This window comes from Aedes albopictus, chromosome 3 (genome assembly GCF_035046485.1).
Source record: "Aedes albopictus strain Foshan chromosome 3, AalbF5, whole genome shotgun sequence".
In the NCBI taxonomy this organism is placed as follows: Eukaryota; Metazoa; Arthropoda; class Insecta; order Diptera; family Culicidae; genus Aedes; species Aedes albopictus.
Window position 1 is genome coordinate 392,373,331 of NC_085138.1, and position 15,970 is coordinate 392,389,300.

Below are 15,970 nucleotides of genomic sequence, written 5' to 3' on the forward strand. Positions count from 1 at the left end.
TCCACTGGTTTCTGAGATATTTGAAAAAAAAAATTCATATTTGGGAATCTAATCCAAAAATGCCGAAGTACGACATTTTTTTTAATATCTCAGAAGCCAGTAGAGATATCGTAATTTTGAGCACAAATTTGGCCCTTATGGGTTCTAGAATCACCGATTTAGTCTAGAAAATTATGTTTGAAAATTAAATTTAAAATGTTTTTTTTAAGGTTTGCTCTAGCAAAAAAATCACTTAAACCCTTTGCGCCACCCTTAAATATCAACCGAAATCGCTCATTTTTGTACAGCTTACTTATTTCGACTAGTATTTCACTTTCCGCTTGGGACATAAAATCCCGGAGAGATTTTTTTTAAATTAGCCCCACCCTACTGTGTACCCAGTGTTTACTATTTTAAGTGAAATTAAATGATAAACTCGCGTATCATGCCTCGAGTATGTGTGCTGGTCAACAAGGCTTAACGATGCCGAACTCGTGTCTCAACTATAAACAAGAGAGATATTCGTGCTGCCGACATTGATATATCTGCTGTAAAACTCAACAGGGAATACGTTTATTGTCCGACTAATTTATTGCACGATGAATTATTTCTTACGGATGCTTTCAAACAAGTCATCGCATACTAGCTCTTCAAAACGATTTTCACCAATTGTTGACAGTGATTCTAATACTTTCCATATCATCTGGATAAGCTCATACATAAACTTGACAGGCTCTTGTTTGATGGATTACAAGCCCTTTCACAGGGATTCATCTATGGAAATATTCAGCAATTACACCCGATAGTTCTCCATGGATTTCTCCTAGGATTCCCAACAGGCTTCAAGTTGTAATTCCTCCAGATAATCCCTTGTAAGAATTCGTCTCAGGATTTATCCTGCATTTCCTCCCAGTATTCCAGTCAGGATTCCTCATGGGACCCCTCCAAGTATTGTTCTAAGGATTCCTCCCAGGATTCCTTCAGGTATTTTCTTTGTTGCTCGGGATTCCAAATATTAGGGATTTCTTCCAAAATTTGAACCGGAATTTCTTCATCGATTTCTCCCGAAATTTTTCCCTGATTTCTTTCGACACTTTTCCCGGAATTCCTGCAATATTTACCCGAGGGTTCCTGTCAGGATTGTTTCCGGAGTTTTTCCTGCTATTCTACCAGGGTTTCCTCCAGAATTTTGTCAAGGATTACTCAAAGATTTTTTTCTGGAATTCCATTGGAAATTCCTCCTGAGATACTTACGGTGGTTTCGTCCAAAATTTGTTTAGGGATATTGTCAGGCATTCCATCTGAGATTCATGCATTTATTCCTCAAGGGTTCTTTATGGAATTTCTAACGGGATTCCCCGGGCTTGAGACTGCATCAGGAATTCAACCAGGATTCTTTCCAAGTTTTCTCCCGGGATTCATTAAGGTATTCCCCCCGCGCTTCCTTCAGGGATTCTTCCTGGGATTCCTTCATTAACCCTTTATAAGGCCGAGAGAACCAGACACGGAATTCACTCGTTCTACATTGGAATATAAAGTACATGTGGTGTAATGAACAAAAACGTTTTTATTTTCAAAAAATTCGATGGTCGATTTTGTATGAAAAAAATTGGTCTAAATTTCAACTTTTTGTCAACAAAGTTAAAAATGTTGTTATTTTGTGATGCGTTAATCAACCATGCTGATTTTTTGACAGGTTATTGCCCTAGTATTCATGAGTTACTTGTGTGGATTTGAACTCGATTGGTCAATTATTTTGGACGTTATGGCAATTTTAGTACATGCCCATTTATTATAGAACATTTTTTCAAAAGGCTGAGTTTCTAATAATAATGAAGCAATCAAGTTGAAATTTTGTACACAAATAAAAGGAACATAGGCCTTTCATTCCCCATAATTCGATTTTCAATTCGCTCACCATAACAGAATTTCGAGATTATAAACTTTCATGCACTCAAAAATGGATGTTTTTTGAGAGACATTTTGTTCTAAAAAAGCCCATTCATATTTGTTATGGCTCAAAAAAAAAACATGAATGTTCACAAAGGCCTAATGTGTCCATCAGTTAAAACAGAAGTTGTAAAAATTTTCTAAACGAACAGAAAAAAATATTTGTATAAGGTGGCAATATAGTTGCCACTGCCTTATAAAGGGTTAAATGCTGCCGGGATTCCTTTGAGGATTTTTCTCGGGATTCCTTTCGGGCTCTTTCACGTAATATTCCTGAGATTCCATCAGCCATACCTCCAGGATTCTTCCTGAGTTTCTCCCAGAATTTCTTTATTGATACCCCCCAGGATTTCGTTGTTTATTTTTATCGGGTTTGTTTAAGGGATTCTCCCCAAAATTCGTATAGCAATTTCATCGAGGATCCTTCCAAAAACTCCTTCAAAGATTTCTTTCGGGATTCCCACATAGATTTCGGGGACTTCTGTCGTGGATTTCTGCTGAAATTCCTCCCTGAATTTCCTCAGAGATTCCCCCAATTACAGGGGGTGGCCAAAATATTTGGGATAGGCAACTTTTTTTTTCTTTCATCATATTTTTTTTTTTCAACGTTTAAAAAATACCTGACTTACTGCGCAACCCTTACATGCGCTGCCGTGACTTTTTTTAACCATGTGTGCTTCTTAGGTTGCCATCTGTGAAGACCTGTGAAGACCACAAGAGAAATTCCATGGAACCCCAAACCCAGTTTTGGCGAAGCTCAGGAAACAATGTACATAGAAGGAGTTGGAACAGACAAGGTTCGGCTGTATCAAAAGGTTCCAGGTCGGCTCGCAAGGCCTAGCAAAAAGCTCTCCGGTTGAACAAAAGCCTTGCAAAATCCAAGGATTTCAGAGTGAACGAACTTCATTTGGCAAATGGCGACATCACTTCCTCCACACTTGGTTTTATTCACCGAGCAGTAGCTGACAACTCGGCTGTGCAAATCTCTGCATACGTAAACCGAGATTCGGCATTATAAATTAAGTGTGTCTGATGAGTAAAGTTTGGAATGTTTATTAAGTACACACTTCCCCGGATGTGTGGACATTACATTTTCGGAAGAACCTAATGTATTTTCTTGTAGTTATGGTTCCCTGGTTCCAGCTTGAAGTACCATAACTGTAGAATCAATTGAGTTGTCACCAAATAGTTTCGCTTCATTAAAATCTCCTGGATATTGATTGCTTCAAAAGGGATTTTATTATATCAAACATGTTTTGAAATAAACTACTTGTTTGCAGTGTATGCTCCAAAATCCTAGCTGGACATTACTGTAAAATTTATTCCGAACGTGGGGTGTGCGTCGTATAAAGAAGCAAAGAGTTTCAGACCTATGTGTTTGACCTCTTTTCTTCTGATATGCTTAGAACGCATTGTCCATTATCACATCCGTGATGTTCATCTGGCCAATGTGCCTCTTCATGTGAACCAACATGTTTACCAATCTGGTAAGTTCACTGTGACTCTTTTACACAAAGTTGTTTACGATATTGAGAGAGCATTCACTGACAAGCAATCTTCTTTGGGTGTTTGTTTAGATATCGAGGGTGCCTTTAAGTCAAAGGGTTTGACAACGTGCCTTTCGATGCCATATTGGAAGCCGCGTGGGGTCATGGTATACCTCCAATGATTTCCAATCGGATTTACCAAAAACTCAAAAACCGATAGCTCTTCTCGACACACTGGCGATGCCACGTGGGGGGGGGTATAGGGTTTTAGAGCCAAAATTTGTAGAACAAATTTTAGTATAAAACGCTTGTTATGGAAAAAAATTTCGGCTGCGCCGCTATTTTGACACTACAACTGAAATCGTATGCCTTCATTATGCATTGATGTTTACGAAACGTGAGTGCCAAATAATGAAAAAGAAATCACTCATTGTCAAAAACCCCTCCCAGCCCAAATTTCTGGCTACGCCACTGTCTCGACATTACGTCAAGCAACGATTAGAAAACTAAGTGTTTGTGGATGCCCTCAAGGGGGAGTCTTGTCACCACTTTTGAGAAATCTCGTAGCAGATACGATGTTGAGGCAACTCCATAATAGCGGCTTTCCTACTTACGGTTTTGCCGACGACTACCTAACATTGTTAGTCGGTATGTGCACCAGCACCCCTTAAGACCTGGTGCAAAGCACTCTGCAGGTAGTTGAGTGCTGGTGTCACCAATATGGTCTTTCGGTAAATCCAAGTAAATCAACTATTGCACTTTTCACGGAATAGCCAAACCGTAATGGCGTTCGACCCTTGCGTCTCTTTGATTTTGACACCATGACTGAACAGGTAAAGTACTTTGGAATTATCCTTAATTTCAAACTATTTTGAACTCCTCATATTGATTTCGTCTAGATTTTCCATGCATCACATCGAAACGTTTACCGAGCAGGAAACATCTTCATAGTGTATCATAATGGGTAAAAATCAAAGCTTAACATCTCCCATCCCACTTCAAACCAACATCTATTGTGCTCGCTGCTTGCTCTCAGGAAACGCTCCCGACATTCTTCCACATTGTTGGTTATAACAATAACGATAATTCCCGACGAATGTAGAGTAAATTCTTCCATTCAGTGTCGAACAAATCACACATACAAAACACATTCTGCAACACTGATTTGTAGTGCTCTGAGAAAGCTCTCCAGTCTCCATCCAGTCAACAATGGTCCAGGGGTCCCTCTTTAGCTTGTCGCCGGCTTCGCGCGCGTCGTCGAACAACAATGGAGGTGGAAATTCCTATCATGAGGAACACTTGGCAGCTGTCCACACCTACACCGCTCCGAACCGAACCTCGCCCGGAAATACCTACACATTTTCTAGAAGAGAGATCGAATGAATAAACACTCGCATCGTTCGCCGCCGCGCCGCCCTCTTGGAAAGCGTGTGTCGGCCGCTCGCTTCGCTGGCTGGTGGCCATTGTCATTCATAATGCCCTCAATGATGGAATTGTCGGAATATTATCTGCCATTATTATTCTTTTGTTGAAGTGTGGCTGCCTTGCTGCCATCAGCCGAGTAGGGAGAAGATGAAGTCTTCACGGAAAAATATTAAAACCCAAAGAATAAGTTTTAAAAACTCAAATTTGGCTAAACTGCTTTTAGTTTTAACTCAAAGTTGGGTTGTTTTCTCCCTCGCCCCACCACAATGTTGTCGAAAACAAAGAGAGAAGCACCGACGCATCCGCTGCTCTTCCGTGGAAGAAGCCAAATTTGGGTTTTCTTGAGTTAACCCAAATTTGCGTCATTTGAGGCCTCCGTTGGGTGAAAATAACTTACCAGTGGGTTCATTTTTTTGCCGCTCTCAAACGAGAACTACTCACTCACCACTTTCGCTGTTTGACGCAAATTTGAGTTATTCCACGGAAGACCGGCATTGCGTCAAAACAACTTAAATTTGGGTTGATTTGTAGTTCCGTGTTGAAAGTCATCGAATTTGCTGACTTGCCACTTGTTGTTGGCAATACATTCGCAACAAGGGAAGCCACCAACAGCAGCGGATTCCTGGAAAACTTCTCGTGCCGTCGTCGTCGTCGCCGTCCGTCATCCTTCGTCAAGCTGCAAGTAGATTGCGGACAATGGACCGGAGGACGTCGCGTTTAAATTTTGCGGCAGTGCCAAAATGCGTCCACCTTTTGATCCTTCACTAAAACGGCGGCCGTTGTTCAGTTGGTTGTCGAGCAGTGTTTGGTGTAAATAAACGCGTTTTACACTCATTATTGTCGGGAAATTTAGACCGCTGAGCATTGCGCCGCAAGCTCGGAATCAAAAACGGAGAAGTGCTTCTGAAGAGGAGGTTTTGAATACCGGGAAGGTGACTCTTCATTTTGGAGAAGTTTAGACACACTTTGGGGTAGGTATTATCTGGTGGCTTTTCCAGGAGCTGTTGGGAAATTGATACCTTAGAGCGGACAGATGAAACTGAAACTAATTAGTAAAATTAAAGGGGTCGAAAAGTGCTGGAACTTTTCCGTATGTTTAAATGTGTATAGGTGGCAAATTATTAAACCCGACATATTCATATGCACACTCATTTCGCTAAAATGTGTTTATATCTACAGTCTTGAAGTATGGACTTGCAAACCAGTAGTGCTCTTCGTTTATACCTGCTTTTAAGTTTTTAAGAATCTTTTTAGACCTTGCTTCATAGTAGTTTTATATTTTACTTAAACTCCCTGAAGTTAAGGTCTTTTTATCTACAGGAGTATTTCGATACAAAATACAATTATGTGATTGTCTTATGCACCACAGATAACCAGACTAACACATGCGAAATTTTCATCGATCACGCTTTTAACGATCATTTTAAATCTTCATAGTGATGACTTTCACAACCAGAGGCGCGCGCATCGCTTTTCATTGTGTTTGATGGTTTACATTAGCGCATTCTGTTGACGATATTGCACAATGTAAAACATTTCCACCAGGTGATTGTACCGTGTACCCCCGTTGGTTTGAACGACACCTCATGCAAACCAACGGGGTTCGTTTTTTAATTTGAACTTCTAGTAACCCTGTGGACATCAAAGAACATTGACATTGATGGTACTCGTTTTTGCTGTTTTGTTTTGATTCTGCGTTCCGTTTCCCCCCCGTTCCATGAGCAGGATGACGTTTGAATCATTTTTAGTTTGAAAGATGTGCACATTAGAGGGGGTCAAATTAAAAAGTGTTCAGATTAGATGAGGTCAAACCAACGGGGATAGACGGTAGTGTGAAGTGGGCGTAAAATTTTCACGAAAGTTATTCTAGGTGTTACGTCTGTTTGTCTGTGATAATAAAAAATAAAGTATTTGAAATATTGGTTTTATATAATATCTAACATAGGTTTGCGATGAATACGTTAATACTCGAAGAGTAAGATTTGTATTAACTTATATTAATTTGACGGTTTATCGACCGCATGTCATAAAAGAGTTATGGCAGTGCAAGTTTTGGTTGTATAGAATTTAATTTGATGTAAATCAACAATAGAATTACGTCAAATTAACTTCTATATAACCAAACCATGAGCTGCCGTAACTCTTATATAACATGTGTGTTGCTTGGAAATACTCATATCCAAATAATGTTCACTCCTGTAGTGTAGCAGTTGACATCCTTAATTTTCAATCGTATCGTGCTAACTTTACCCAGCTGGTATGTATTTAAACTCTACTTATCATCAATCTGGAAAAACTATTGATTCTGGAAACATGTTTGCTTTCGATTTTCACTTTTTGATTGCAACAAATAAGTGCCTATGGCAAAAGCAGTCCCATTTGAAGTGAGATTTACAAATAAAATTATTATTGGATAACATGTTGGTAATGAACTCAAGTAAATGTTTGAATTGCAATAGAACGCTCTTTATCTTTAGTGTTAAGGGGAATGCAATAATGTGCATATTGCAGCTATAGCTGAAATGAACTAATGGACATATCCCTGCAGGATCTACTGTACGAAACCTTGAAGTACCTGCTGCTGGAAAACCTAATGGTTCAAGAATCTATCTTTGATAGACTCCGCGGAAACTTCGTAAAAAAATCCCTGATTGGAGTTTTGAAGGAATTCCAGAAACAATTACAGGAAGAATCCTCGAATCCCTGAAAGAATTTCAATCAGGAATCTCGGAAAGAATTCCAAGAGGAATGCTCGAAGGAAGTCCAGGAAAAATCTCCGACTGAATTCCAGCAGAAATCCCTGAAAGAATTCCAGAAGGATTTTCTGAAGAATTTCCAGGCGCAATCCCCGAAGGGTTTCTCGGTGATTGCTCTGGTGGTTCAAGAATCTGTCTTTGAAAGATCCCCGTAAAAATTTCGTTAAAAATCCTTATTTGGAGTTTTGTAGGAATTCCTGGAAGAATTACCGAATTAATTCCAGGAAGAATCCCCAAAGGTACTACAGGATGAATCCATGAAAGATTTCCAGGGAAGTATTTCCTGGAAGGGGAAGGATTTCTAGGTGGAATCAAGGGTCTAGGGAGGAATTCCCGAAGGATTTCAACGAGGAATCCTCGAGGGATTTTAAAGAGTAATCCCAGTATGAAGTCCTGGCAGTATTCCAAAAACAAACCCTGGAGGAATCCCTGAAAACAATCCTGGAGGAGTTCTTGTAGGAACTCCATGAGAGATCCTTCAAGGAAATTCTGGAGATGTTCTTGATAATCGTCCTAAGTGAATTCCTGAAGGAACTCCTAAAAGAATCCCTGAAGGAACTCCTGTAGGAATTCCTGAAGGAACTTCCTGCAAAAATCTTTGAAACAGCTGTTGGAGCAATCCTTAAAAGACCTCCGGGAATCCATAAAGAAGCTTCTTGAAAAATACCCTAAAGAACTCCTGGAGGAATCTTAGAAAAAACTTCTGGACTATATATGAATGAACTTCTGTGGGAATCCCTGAAGCAACTTCCAAAATATATCTTTGAAGATACACTTGGATCCTTCTGTAGGAATTTCTGAAGGAAATCCTCGAGAGATCCCTTAAGAAACTCCTGGGAAGATCTCCGTAGGAACTTCTGGAGGAATCCCTAAAGGATTTAGGGTGAAATCTCCGAATAAACATCTGCACGAATCCCTCAAACACTTGGTCCAATTCCTTAAAGAACTCCGGTAGGGATTCCATATGGATCTTCAGAAGGAATACCTGGAAGTACACCTAGACTTGACTTCTGAAATAACATCTGAAGGAACTTCTGAAAGAATATCTGACGGATCTTCTGTTCATAAAGCTGAGGGAACATCTTAGAGAATACCTGATGAAACACCTGGAGGCATCCCTGAATCCTCCTGGAAGAACGGAGGGATTCCTGAAGGAACTCCCGAAGAGACCACTAAAGGAGCTACTGGAGCAGCTCTGAAAAAAATCTACTATACTTCAGGAATCCTCGCAGGATCTTCTTGATTAATCCGTAAAAAAACTTCTGTAGAAAACTCCTAGTGAAATCCCAAAAAAATCTTAGAAAAGATCCATGCCCAAGCAACACACACGGTTACAAAGCAGTCACGGCAGTGCATGTAAGGGTTGCGCAGTCCCGAGCAGAAGGGAATAGCGACAGTATAATGAAACATGTTATTTTGGTAAAATAACTGAGTAGCGGGAAAAGTTATTTTCATATTATTAACATAGCATATCAGGCTATAAACTTGTCTGTCATAAGCGGTAAAATAACAAAAATCATAACAAAAAAATGTTCCTGGAAGACCAATTAACTAACACGTTTTGTTAATTTCAATAACAACATAATAATAGCGAATTTATGAAATATTTCCTCGCGAAATGCTGTGAACAACGCTATTCTTGAAAGGTGTAGTTTTGATTGCAAAGCTTGTTATTGTTGTGCTAATAAAGATCAAATATTTGTACAGTCTCAATAACACGATAATAACTGAACTTATGCTACAACAAAACATCCCGAGCAGTAATGAATAACTGACACACAACTGGAGAATACCAAAGTCAGATATCAAACCAAGACAAGGTATTGGTCGGTTATCCAGGTATTGAAAATAACTTATTTTGGTATTTTGTAGGTATTGATACAATACTTCAATGAGTTATTGGTTTGATGTTGAGGACTGCTTGAGGTATTATTCAATTAGGGAAAAATCACTATTTGTATGGAAAAATCGCCGATTATTATTTAGGTATTGCCATACCTGATGCCATTATTATGCGTTATGCACAGAATACACACCAGTCATTATTTTAGGTATTTTACCTCTTATGCAGGGCTACCTAATACCTCATTCAGGTTGTAGGCATTCGGTTTTCCATACCTGAGTTAGTAATTCTTCAGCTTTTTTCTCGTGCTCGAGATGTAATGGAACGGTAATACCCTAGGTAATACCTCAATAAGTTAATAATAACAAACTCAGATAACGATTGAGCCATAAATAAATGAACTAGATAAAAAAAAACAAACTCAGATATAAAAACAGGTTTTGTGATTCCGTTGTTATTATTTTGATATTCTCCTCTGCCCGGGGTAAGTCACCGTGACTTCTGTGCAACCCTTGCATACGCTACCGTGACGGTTTTGTAACCATGTGTGTCGCTTGGGTGAGGCATCTTAAAGGAATCCCCGAAAGAAGTTCAAAACAATAAAAAAGTGGAATGGAGGGATCATTAAAGGGGCTCCATAACCCGAGCAGGAGAAAATAGCTGAAGAATACCAAACTTAGGTATGGAAAACCGAATACCTACAACCTGAATGAGGTATTAAGTAGCCCTGCATAAGAGGTAAAATACCTCAAATAATAACTGATGTGTAATCTGTGCATAACGCGCGAAAAATGACATCAGGTATGGCAATACCTAGATAATAATCGGTGATTTTTCCACACAAATAACGATTTTTCCATACTTGAATAATAACTCAAGCAGTCCTTAACACCAAACCAATAACTCGTTGATGTATTGTGTCAATACCTAAATGAGTTATTTTCAATAGATGGATAGCTGACCAATACCTTGTCTTGATATGCTACCTGACTTCGGTATGCTCTAGTTATGTATCAGTTATTCATTCCTGCTCGGGAAGGGATTCTTTGAGAAAAAAAAAATCACGATGGATCCCAGAAGAAGCTCCTGCAAAAAACCATGATGAAACTCCTGAAGTGACCCCTGAAGGATCTCCTGGGGCGAATTCTGAAGGAACTCTTAGAGAGATCGCTAAAGAGACGCCAGAAGAAATCCCTGATTGGAATTCTAGAGACATTCCTGGAGCAATCTCTGAAGAAACTCCTGAACTATGTCCTTAAGGAATTCCTGTAGGTATTCCTGAAAAAAAAAACATCAAAAGGAATCACTAAACGAACACCCAGACTAATCTCTGAAGGATCTACCATGGTAATCCAAGAAAGATCTTCTGCATGAATCATTGATGAATATCCAGGAAGCATCCCTGTATCCTCTGAAATATTCTTAAAGGAACTCTTAAAGTCATCCCTAAAGGAACTCCTGTTGGAATACCTGAGAAATTCTCTGAAGAAAAAAATCTTTGATGGCATCTCCGAATCCTCCTGGATAAATCTCTGAAGAAACTACAAGGATGTAAATGGCAGAGCAAGAAATTCGACTCCTTGCCCATTTGATAACGAAACCAATGTGTATAGGCTCAAAGCTACTGTGTGAAAAATGCACTGTTGTTCATTACATTTACTTTCGGTGTTGTATTATGTGTGAGTCAAACAGAGGCGTAGCCATGGGGAGGAGGTGGTATGGTTAACCCAAAAACCCCCCTTCCCCAGAGCCATTTGTGAAACAAATTTTCAGTTCAAAACGCTTTCTGGTGATTTTTTTTAATTCTGCAACTGCCCTCCCAGAGTAAATTTGAGGCTACGCCACTGGAGTCAAATCTTTGGTTTCAGTTAAGTTCCACGAGGCCAAGTCTAGCAAATTGTTCCATCTCCGTCACAAACCTCATTTTCCCCATTTCCAAAACGCCCAGAAAACATTTCACTCCATTATCCGCCTTCCAAATGAAACACATAATTATGTTAGATGATATGAATTAATTGGTCCTTGTCACACCGTGTCCAAGTTCTGCCGTCTTTCTGACTCCTTCTCCATTTCACCGTACTCCACGCCTCTACGCCATCGCCAGCATAGCGTCCATGTGGCACTCCACAGTCACATTACTTTTCTGTGCCAGTAGTTCATCGTCTTATCAGAATCGCACATTTTTCCACCAGCGAAACGCAAGCTAGACGCGGTATACTCTTTTCTATATATTACAACTATTCCACAGAAAAAATATTTCTAGAACTATATTCCTCGGAGTGATGGCTTGGTCAGCTCTCGCAGCCACCTTCTCGAAATGGGGGAAAAGAACGGAATGAAGGCCACTGACGACGACAACGACGACGACTACCCAGACGATGGCCAGCTACGTACACGGAACGGAGAAATTATGAATCCCGGTCTTGTGCGAAGAATGCAGAAATATTGCACTCTGGAAAGCGCGCGCATTGCAACGAACGGAGGCATGGCACCACCCGACTGCAAGTCACTCTTGGGAAGATACATTTAATTAAAGCTAATTTATGGAAGTACTTTGGGAGGAGCAGCGAAAAAGTGTGTTCATCATACTTTCGTTGCATTTAACTGGCCTGCTAGGCACTTCCACTACTCAGCTACCACCGCAGCACCGTGCACAATGTAATAATTAATAATTTAGATAAAAATGTGTTCCTAAACTTGTCACTTGTATAAAACTAACCGCCGTGCTTTGGTTTCGTTTCAGATGTCCGTCGGGTTTGTGCCGTCGTCGTGGTGAATCGAGGTGCGTCGTCGTCGAAGCGGTGAATCTGCGCGAGTGAAACGCGAGTGATTTGGATTAATTTTCTTCGGATTATATAGCTTTTGTTTCGGGAGTGAATATGGGAATTGCTACAGCAAGAAGAATCGACAACTGGGTGCGATGCTGCCAGTGTTTACTAGTGGCGTGGAGCTGGCAGCTGAGCATTGCTGCCAGCAGCAAGTGGGATCACATAATGGATTTTGACCAGAACTATCGACTACAGTGGACTTCCACCGGGCAGGATATTACGTTCGAGATTCAAAGTCGGACCCAGGGATTTGTGGGTTTAGGGTTTTCCCGTGATGGAACGCTGGCCGATTCGGATATTGTCGTCGGATGGATGGACGATGGGCAGACCCGTTTTCAGGTAAGTTTTATTTAAGTACAGTATCAGGATAGTTTTGTTACGAAAATATTTCGACTAGCACACAGCAAATAAAGTGGTGGCACCCGACCCAACATAAATTTTCTACTAGGGAGATATTGCAGTGAGTCGTCTGACCCTAATGCAATAGCGCGTATTAAACCGATACCCTATTAGATTTACAACCTTCAGTAATTGAAAGAAAACATACTTAACTTTTTTAAACCGGCATAAAATGGACATATTGCGTGTTTCACGGCTGAAATCGAGGCATTTCTTAGCGGGAGCGTTAATCCCCGATCCCCCCCATAGTCCTAGATTATTAGGAAACGTTCATCGATTACGTCACGTAAAAATCCATTTTAAATCCCCCCCGCATAAATCACTATTTTTGTATAGATCGCCACACTGCCGACCTCCCCTCTTGAAAACGTGACGTAATTTATGGATGTTCCATGGTATGAGAGCTGCATCCTTTCCGTCTGTTACCAAACCACAAAGATTTTTGGCTAACCATTCCTACGAAAAACAAAGGATTGAAGCGCTGTTTGTTTTGTTTCTTATTTTTGTATTTTTTTTTAGAAGTGAACACTCATGAAAACAAAAAGAACGGCATCAATCGGTGCCATAATAGCCTGTTTTCGAATAGGATGAATATGGCAGCATGAGATTACTGATGGCACACATACCCTATACAGGGTCAAATATTTTACGAGGAAAAAAGTTTGACCCTAACGTCAGTTTGACCTTAAAAATAGTTCGATCGAGTCAAACAAGATGTTTGAGCATTGGTTTCTTTTTGAACAAATATTTGATCCTGTGTACTAACAGCTTAATAAATATTCACACTATCCTTCAACAGCCGACAGTTATGTCGTGGCCACGTCCATGCGACAGTTGAGGATTAGATAGAATGGTTAAGTAATTGCAGGAATTTGGATGTTAATGGTGGATAGATGGTGGCCGCCAGACTCGTTAAGTCAGTGTTTAGGCACCATTTTTTTTTTTTCAAAATGATATGCAGGAAAAAACTCATCATGCCAGGTAAACTTCATTACTGTTGAGAAAATGTTTGGCTCCTAAAACTCGGATACACAAACACACAAGATATGCAGGGGAGAATGATGCAAAATTACATAACTTCACTAAGCTGCTAGAAAAATCTAATTCAATCCACAAATTGAAGTATTCACGAACTTGTCATTTTGACAAGCACTTAAAAAATGCGCAATGCCGTCGCAGTAGCCGTAATACGATTTGCAAATTCAAAATATGTAATACCTTGGTAACTGTTTGGGAACCTGTTCTATTACTTTATATGTGTAGTGGAGAGAACCATAGACAAACAGACGGATTGGAACAAATCGTTAGGAATCATTAAACGTTTACAGCGCCACCTAGCGGCAAAAATGTAAAACTTAAGATCTCTGCATACATTTGGTCACGTTTTTCCATACAAACTTCAAGCACTTTGAGCGCCCCCTTAGGCTTAATGGATTTTGCTCAAATTTTGAACGTAGCTTCTGGGAGTCCAAGACAACTGATTCAGGAGGTAAGACTTGGCATTTTTCAAAAAAATTGTTTTTCATATAAGTGTGGGCCACCCTATTGTATAGGTTGTTGAATATCGTTACAATACAAAAAACGATTTTTTTTTTTCATATTATATTTTTGCAAAACCATACATTATATATTTTAAATGAATTGCTGCAACTATTGATACGTAGTTTCAAATAAACCGAACATCGTCCAAGCAACACGACTTGTTTCAAAGCCAGTAACAGCAACCTTAGTGCAACTTATTCACTGCCCGTATTATAGACGATAGAACCCAATTGCTTCTTCTTTGAAACCCAAAAAGCGCAGATTCTGATTCGTTATGCAACTTTTTTTCCTCATCTGTAGAGCCTTTTAACCACTATGTCCATTATTTAGGAATATTGTGGTATGACCCATATTTAAATTGGGTCTGATCGATTATCCGGTGACAATTGAGCTGTGATGGACATTGGTTGATAAAGCTATGTTCATTTAGAATCCGGAATGACAAAATCACGTATATCTTAGGGATGGAATAACAAACATAAAAGGTGAAGCCCTCAAAACAAAGGTTATTTATTGTACTTTCATGGAAAAATATCATTGAAATTATTTATTTTTATTTTTCACACATTTTCTCACTTTTTCAGTGTTAAGGTTGAAGGATTCGTCATTGATATCACCGTTATCATTGAAATTTCGAAAGCAGTTTTCTCGTTCAAAACACAAATGTTCGTTATGAAAATGTATTCACTGGATTCCAGATGGAGAATGAAATACAGTGAATACATTTTCATTGTAAACATTGATGCCTTGAGAGAGAAAACTGCTTTCCAAATTTCAATGATGACGGTGATATCAATGACGAATCCTTCAACCTTAACCTCTCTAAAAATCTGCACAACGGTGGGAAATTTTAGCAACAACCCCTTCCGCACGTTTGTTCAACAATCAGGTCATCTATGCAGTGTCCTGAGTGCCTTGACTAGTCTGACTAGGATTCCGAAGAAAAAATGCCAATTTTTTTTTTATTGCGAAATGAGGTGCAATTCAGTGAATTGGGAAAACGCGAAATTTGAGTGTTTTTTTCGTTGATAAACACTACCCATCTGTGACGATACCACTGAACGTCTCCGGCTGTCATGGCAGCTCATCAAAATAGGTAAAACCTCTACATATCCCTTGTGTGCGTTTTTGAAAAGCAGCACGCGATTCTTGAGGCTGTCATCCTTGTATGAATTGGTTCTCATCATCTTGTTGCGAAAAAAACCATGCCCAGAGTTCGAACTTCTTGCCAAATCTTCAAATTCAAAGCAGATTTATCAATGAACCTAAGCTTTTTTCTTCCGAGGACACTTCCTTATGCCATGGTTAACAACATCTGTGCACATAACACATAATGGTTTTGACGATATTAACAGTGTTTGTGCAAGATTTTTTTCTTCCTCTTGTCTTCAATCTGAAATAACTTTTCACTCGTTGCAAGAAAATCGATGAAATTTTCACCAATTAAAGAGCATTAGTGTATGATCAGAGTGCTGCAAAAGAATGATAATTATGTTCATTGAGAGCGCCACTAGAAAATGTGACATGATTCCGGATTCTAAGTGAACATAGCTTTAAAGCACTTGATCCCAACTAGGCACAACTCGTTTAATAAAGTCTATTACCCTGTTGGGATTACTTTGCCAAATTTCAAAGGGTTCCAATCAGGCCCGTGCACAGAAGTGGCGCCAAGGGAGGGGTTTTTCCCAATTTCGGCAAAAGGCGGAGGGGCGCCTAGTGTATGAAGCGTCGGTAATGGGGAGGGTTTAACCCCCAAAACCC

At 39.7% G+C, this 15,970-nt stretch overlaps 1 protein-coding gene across 1 annotated transcript in view; it reads left to right on the plus strand.

Moving 5' to 3' along the window:
- The window catches only part of LOC109421132 (MOXD1 homolog 2-like), a 404,404-nt gene that overhangs the window by 109,243 nt on the left and 279,191 nt on the right, over positions 1-15,970 (plus strand). The window contains exon 2 of the mRNA XM_029875425.2: positions 12,184-12,607. Within this exon, the coding sequence (XP_029731285.1) occupies positions 12,320-12,607 (288 nt within the window). The 5' untranslated portion in view covers positions 12,184-12,319. The remainder of the gene's footprint in view (positions 1-12,183; positions 12,608-15,970) is intronic.